The sequence below is a fragment of the Monopterus albus genome, unplaced genomic scaffold (assembly GCF_001952655.1).
Source record: "Monopterus albus unplaced genomic scaffold, M_albus_1.0 scaffold65.1, whole genome shotgun sequence".
NCBI lineage: Eukaryota > Metazoa > Chordata > Actinopteri > Synbranchiformes > Synbranchidae > Monopterus > Monopterus albus.
Genome location: NW_018127945.1, coordinates 1,525,728 through 1,532,373, shown reverse-complemented (window position 1 = coordinate 1,532,373; position 6,646 = coordinate 1,525,728). Strand labels below are relative to the sequence as shown.

General features: G+C 38.9%; 1 protein-coding gene across 2 annotated transcripts in view; it reads right to left on the bottom strand.

Annotated features, from left to right (window-relative positions):
* The window catches only part of LOC109962584 (probable E3 ubiquitin-protein ligase HERC4), an 18,831-nt gene that overhangs the window by 2,884 nt on the left and 9,301 nt on the right, over positions 1-6,646 (bottom strand). For both annotated transcript variants that reach the window (XM_020604440.1, XM_020604441.1), the window contains 13 exons: positions 5,942-6,018; positions 5,690-5,808; positions 5,514-5,573; positions 5,326-5,431; positions 5,001-5,196; positions 4,267-4,421; positions 4,039-4,143; positions 3,736-3,834; positions 2,973-3,125; positions 2,741-2,881; positions 2,364-2,533; positions 2,201-2,264; positions 2,006-2,076 (listed from right to left, as the gene is read on the bottom strand). In XM_020604440.1, the coding sequence (XP_020460096.1) occupies positions 2,006-2,076; positions 2,201-2,264; positions 2,364-2,533; positions 2,741-2,881; positions 2,973-3,125; positions 3,736-3,834; positions 4,039-4,143; positions 4,267-4,421; positions 5,001-5,196; positions 5,326-5,431; positions 5,514-5,573; positions 5,690-5,808; positions 5,942-6,018 (1,516 nt within the window). The remainder of the gene's footprint in view (positions 1-2,005; positions 2,077-2,200; positions 2,265-2,363; positions 2,534-2,740; positions 2,882-2,972; positions 3,126-3,735; positions 3,835-4,038; positions 4,144-4,266; positions 4,422-5,000; positions 5,197-5,325; positions 5,432-5,513; positions 5,574-5,689; positions 5,809-5,941; positions 6,019-6,646) is intronic.

Sequence of the window (6,646 nt, the reverse complement as noted above, 5' to 3'; positions counted from 1 at the left end):
ACACTCTGAATAGTTTCTTTGCACGCTTCAATACACCTGGCAGCAGTACATCTCCCTCAGCTCAAGGAACAGCACCAGCCTCTTGTCCTGCAGCTCCACCCTGAGGAGGATCAACACCAACAAAGCTGCAGGACCAGAGAGGGTGTCAGGCTGGGTTTTGAAGCTATGTGCTGACCAACTGGCAGGAGTTTTCTTGGACATTTTTAACCTGTCCCAGCATCTTGCTTCATTGTGCGTGTGCCAAAGAAATCAGATGTCACCTGCCTCAGTGATTACCACCCTGTTGCTCTGACACCAGTAATCATGAAGTGGTTTGAGAGGCTCATTCTAAAGCACATCAAGGACGTCATCCCTGTTGGTCTGGACAGCCATCAGTTCGCCTACAGAGAGAACCGATCAACAGAGGATGCTGTCTCAATAGCATTACACACAACCCTGTCCCACCTGGAGCATCCTAGCACTTATGTGGATAACATCAAGTTCCTGGGCATCCACATCACATCTGACCTGACCTGGTCTCTGAACACATCCTACCTGGTGAAGAAAGCCCAGCAAAGGCTTTTCTTCCTCAGGAAGCTGAAATATGCTGGTCTCTCCTCTCAGCTGCTCGCAAACTTCTGCAGAGCGACAGTAGAGAGCATCCTCTGTCTTAGTGCAACAGTGTGGTACGGGACCTGCACTGCACAGGACAGAAAGGACTTGACCCGGGTGGTGAGAACAGCTCAGAGCATTCTAGGGAGTCCTCTTCTGGATCTGGACTCACTATACACTGACTGGATCCAGAGGAGGGCCGGACAGATTGCTGCAGACCCCACCCACCGAGGCAACAGTCTGTTCTCTCCAGGAAAAGGTACAGGAATATAAAGACTACAACAGACTGAGACACAGCTTCTTCCCCAGAGCTGTGAAATCAATCACCCCCCTAACCCCTAGTCACACACACACAACCTCCCTCCTATGGACAGACACAGACACAGAACATTGGACCTATGCAGACACACACCCATGCTCACACCTCTTCCTAAAGACTGAGATTTGCACTGAGCTGCACCTTATAATGTTACTACACTCTTTTGCTGCTAACATGCTGCTGACCTGATTAGGTCCCATACATCCCTTTTTATTTGTTCATATTTTTATATTGACTTATACAATTGTGTGTTATTAAATAATGTGTCTTTTAAGCTGAGAGCTGCCGGAAAATTTTTTGTTGTGCTATGCATAATGACAATAAAGATTCTTGATCTTGATGACTATACTTATACTATATTTCTCAGTCTCTTTATCAGAATGCAACTGGAAAACATAGGAAATATGTACACAGTGTTAAAAAACAGAAATGTCAGAAAAAAATCAGCAAACAAACTGGATACTCCAGAAGTAATTCTAAAGAAATATGAAGAATCCGGAGAGGTCAAGGACAAACACAGGGGTGGAAGACCAAGAAAACTGATGAGAAGTATATTCTTTGAGAGTCTGAAGGAAATCCAGCAAAGCTCTGGCCCAGCATCTAGCAACTTCATCTGAATGCCAAGTTGATCCTTCCATGTTCCAAAGAATCTTGAATAGGAACAGCCTTTGTGGAAGGACAGCAGCCAAAAAGTCACTTTTTCAGAAGAGGGACAGGCTGAAATATGCAAAGGCTCACAAAGATTGATCTGAAGATCAGTGGAAGAGAGTATTATGGTGAGATGAATCAAAGACTTTGAAACAGTCTCCCCAAGAAGATTCAAGCTCTACTAAGTGCAAAGGGAGCTCACACTAAATACTGACTTTGGACTGTAGAAGCCATTTTGATCTGAAAATGTTGTTTTTTAATACTGTGTACATATTTCCTGTACTGTATTTTCTGGTTATATCATAATAAAGAGACTAAAAAATAAATAGAAATCATCATCACAACCTCACTAAAACAATTAAACTAATGGTGGCCTGAGACCTTTCAACATTACTATAAATACCTACAGTTAGATTTAAGATTATAGATTTGAGTGTACAGTCTTACTTATTTTCACTTGTCACTAGTTTTCCAGGATTGTGGGGATCAAGGTCAACCTTCATCTCATCCCAGTTCATCTGTTCATCAGTTATGAAAGAGAAAAGGTTAGCAATATCATAGAAAAACCATTGTAATACTCTATGATAATATAAATGAAACAGCTAGCAAGCCATCTTCCATCTTTTAGGGTGAAACACCAACCTCAAAACACATACACAGGTTCTCTAGAACATCATCTTCATAGTCCAAGATGCACTGTAGATTCCTTTGAACAGAGTAATACAAAAACTGTTATACTAAAAAAATCAACTGTGACCCTTTAGTCACAACAAATGTGTATTACTAATTTTAGATGAATACTGACCGTCCTTCACATGGATTGAATTCCATCATATCCTCTAGTGAAGGCTTCTCATCGAGCAGCTTCTTGAACAGAGCCAGTGGGAAGGGTAAGTTAAGGATGCACTGGTTGTACAAGGCTAGTCCGCACAGAAACCCAAACAGGAAGAAATTTCTCTTGTCCTTCTTTGTTGCCTGTAATAATAACAGTGGAAACAATCAAAACCCCTGGAAATCATTTGAACATATGTCAATGATTTTTCATGGTTTGTAAACTGCATAACCAAAACTGCCTGTTGTTCCATTATTCTTCATAATCATGAGCAGGAAATCAATTAAATAAAGTGAATCCAGGAATCTGCAGTTAAACAATAATTTTCATGTATGATCATAAAGTCTTACTCTGGAAGGGAACCATGCCAGTGTTTTGGAGTCATTAAACATGAACATCCCAGATTTTGTTGACACCATGTCACGAAACAAATAGTGAAACAGGTCTCTTTTGTAGACATCTGTGACCTTTGGGTCCTCATCAAAATAGACCTTCAAAATAGAAGTTAGAATTCTTCCTGTTAGAAAGACGCTTGCTGCAGAGGAGAGTAAAATGATGCAGAGGCCAAAATGAAGTACTTACCACAAGTGGCTTCTTGAAGGCACTGGGATGAGCAGCAGCTGAGCCAAGCTGTTTGAAGGTATCCTTTAAAAGTGACTCTCGCTTCAACTTCAGTTCAAAATATTCTTGCTTCCATCCATGAAGCCAAGTCATCTTTGGTTGTGCCTGTTCACGCTATAATACAATCCACAATGGCCATTTTTCAATTTTATATGTTTATGTGCTATAAGATCATGCATTTTATTATTTAAGGCTGCATTATGTGTTTTTTTTTTTACCATGGTGCAAAACAGTAAAAATAACACTGACATATTATCACTTTCTAAGATTATTATACCAAACATCTATTCGTTGCAAATTTACAAATTCAGCAGACACTGAGCAACATTAGTATTTATTTAGATTCATGTTTCTGGTCACCTCAGTATTCACTCAAACTTTGATCTCCACCAAATCATCCTGCTCATTAGCTGCTACATGCCTCAATATGTTCACCAGCTTTCAAAAGCTTTCAAAGCTCAGTGAAAACAGCTGCTGCTGGTACTGGAACTGAGGCTGAGAGTGAACCAAAACAGCAAAGCTACAGGCTGTAGAGCTGTGGGTAACTGAAGAATCAGGTGATAATTCTGTGCGATCCCTTTCACATTACACACTGTTATCTATTGTTTGTTTAAAATATTGATGAGTGCAGCTCTAAAATTAGGTAAAATTACATTATTGTTTCTAACAGTAATGCAAACTGTACAATACAGTTGATTATTGGAGAGTTCCAGGCTTAAGTTACCTGAATGTACAAAGAATACATGTCAAAAGCCATTTTCTTTGATTTTAGATCCATCACAAATGGGAACTTAAATAGGATAAGCGGCTGATCATTCTTATCCTGAAAAAGAGCACATTAAAACATAACTTTTACCAACAATGATGGATTTTACAAAATTGTGTTTTTACATGTTTACATGAATTAACACCATATGAAAAGTGATAGACATAATGAGAGCAAAAACAAGATGTCTCCCATCTTGAGATCTGTTCAAACCAATTTTTGTTAACTTGCAGTACGTTTTTATCTTTTTTTTTTTTTTACCTGTGAGTGCCAAAGTCTCAGATCCTCTTGAAGAAATTCTTGGCGAATTTCCACACAATATGTTTTTTCAGGAATTCTCTGAAGTCCTACAATCCTGTTGTTGGCCTTTAAAATATGTATATTAAGAAAAGTTGGTAACCATACAGTAAACAGAAAGCATTTTGGTGAGTAGAATTACAGAGGTGTGATTTGAAAAATCACAGGAAATGTGAGACAAATGATACTAACATTGTACATATGTTGGAGGACTAGTAGCAGGTTTCTGACTCTAATGTTATCTGCAGAGGTACGAGGCCCAGAGGGCAGGATCACTGAGAGGGCCTGCTTCCACACCTTAACATGCTTAATCATGGTGGAGGGCAGCAGTGAGCACCACCAGTCCCCTGAGGAAGACAGCATTTGCAAACAGAGCTGATACACAAATATGTGTTTCTAGAAAGTCCATAACATTTGTTATTAATATTTATAACAAATTAATAATACAATCATATTTGAATTAGCTTAAAATTATTTTAAATTAGACTTTGTTATTTTATTTGCCTATGTGTTCTGTCTATTTCACTCATTTTACAATTTACATTTGCTTCCTGCTTTACCCTTTGCCATTTCTGTTCAGTTCCATAAGCACTTTATCGTCATCTGTATTTATTTTAAATATCTGTAAAATATATTTACAGATATTTAAATTATATTTATAGATTTTAAATTCAGTATCTGTAACTGATTATAATTTGCAAAAGTCAAACGCTATATAAGTGGCACACTCAAGACTCTGTAAAGGGCCATCTTATTGCAATTAATGTAAAGTATCTTATCAAAATGAGAGAATGTGCCAAATGCAGACACAGACCCTGGGTTTAGATGTAGGGTACTGCAGGTCAGAGGAGAACATCATTATATGAATTTGTGATTAATGATAAATGAAGCCTCTCAAACATTCAAACAGTTATCTCTCATGATACCTATGACCTGGAGACTCTCCTCAGACAAGCTGAGTATGGCAGCAGCGACTGCCTCTGCAAGCTTTGTGTTCTGTTGCCTTTTGTGTTTCTGGACCACATGCAGAAGCTCACTGAGAAGCAGGTAGACCCTCAGCCCCTCCACTCCCACTGGTGTCGCAACAAGAGAGGGGAGCAATTTCAGAACAGCAGCCTCAACCTGTTGATGAAATACTTTGTATAACTTACAGTTAAACAATCATTTGTATAACATCCCACTTTTTTCTAGTTAATTACTGAACATATACCAAGCATATATGTACTGTATAGTCACATTTCAGTTTCATACCTCCTCATACACATCATCCTTCTTCACAAGTTCCTCCAGTTTCTTTTGTGCAAAAGATAAATTCAGGCCAGAATACTTGGGTGAGGTCTGGAAATGTTTATCTTTGCTAAGCACACAGAAAGTATATGGGAATAGAATACAAATCAAGAGATATAAGTGATGATCATGTGCAGAGACTTTGTGTTTACCTTTGATCCAGGAAGCTTTGATTCACACAGGATGCAGAGGAAAACATCCTCTGTATTTCCCTGTAAAGGGTTCATGTTAATAGCTTTGGAGCCAAATAACAGTAATAAAAAGCTGAACTATTCAACAAACCAATTATATACTGAGAGAAAAATAACTAATACTGCATGATACTCACAGTTTCATCTGTTTACTGAATTTTATATCACAGTTAGAAAGCCATTTGTCAATCATATCATCAACTGAGTTCTGTGTTACACGGTTCATAATGTCAGTGTTTGACCCCTGGTGAATGTTCTGTGAAAAAAAAAGAAGAAAGAGGAAATGTTTGGTTTAGAAAAATCACTTTGCATGTATCAGTAATTGGGGTAAAGGTATTATTAAACCTTCTACAATTAAGGTTTATACTGTACGTGTTTGTGTATTATACCTCATTAGACGTGCACGCTGCAAAAGAGCAGTTTCCTCCTGCATAGATGTTTATAATTTTGGGACCATCACTGCTGTCTAGAATATGTAGCAGAACAAAACGTTATTGCTATCCTTAATCATAAGCTCTCTGGAACTCAGGAAATGAGGCCACTTTAACAATGTTATACAGATGACCATTGCATACTCAAAAATGTAGTGGGTATTCAATGTAAGGCCTCAGAGTAGCCTTAGATTCACACTTTTAATTCTATCCTGTTGCATGTGGTGTACCCCTAGGCACCTTAAACCTCAAAAAACCGAATGACAACACTCAGGGCAATACCTTCATAGTCCAAGATCAACAATGGCATTTTTTATATATAAAAATTACCCAATCGCCCCACTTTGGGGTGGTCTTTTATTCCTTCCTTCAAACTCGGGTCCTCTACCAGAAGCCTGGGAGCTTGAGGGTCCTGCACAGTATATTAGCTGTTACTAGGACTGCACTCTTCTGGACAGAGATCTCAGATGTTCCTATTTCCACGGGGACCACTTGTGCCTTCACCTTCCACATCTTTTCTTCTGTCAGCCCTTGGTATTTCTCAAGCTTCTCGTGTTCCTTCTTCCTGATGTTGCTATCACTTGGGATTGCTACATCTATCACTACGGCCTTCTTCTTTTGTTTGTCCACCACTACTATGTCCGGTTGGTTGGCCATTACCAG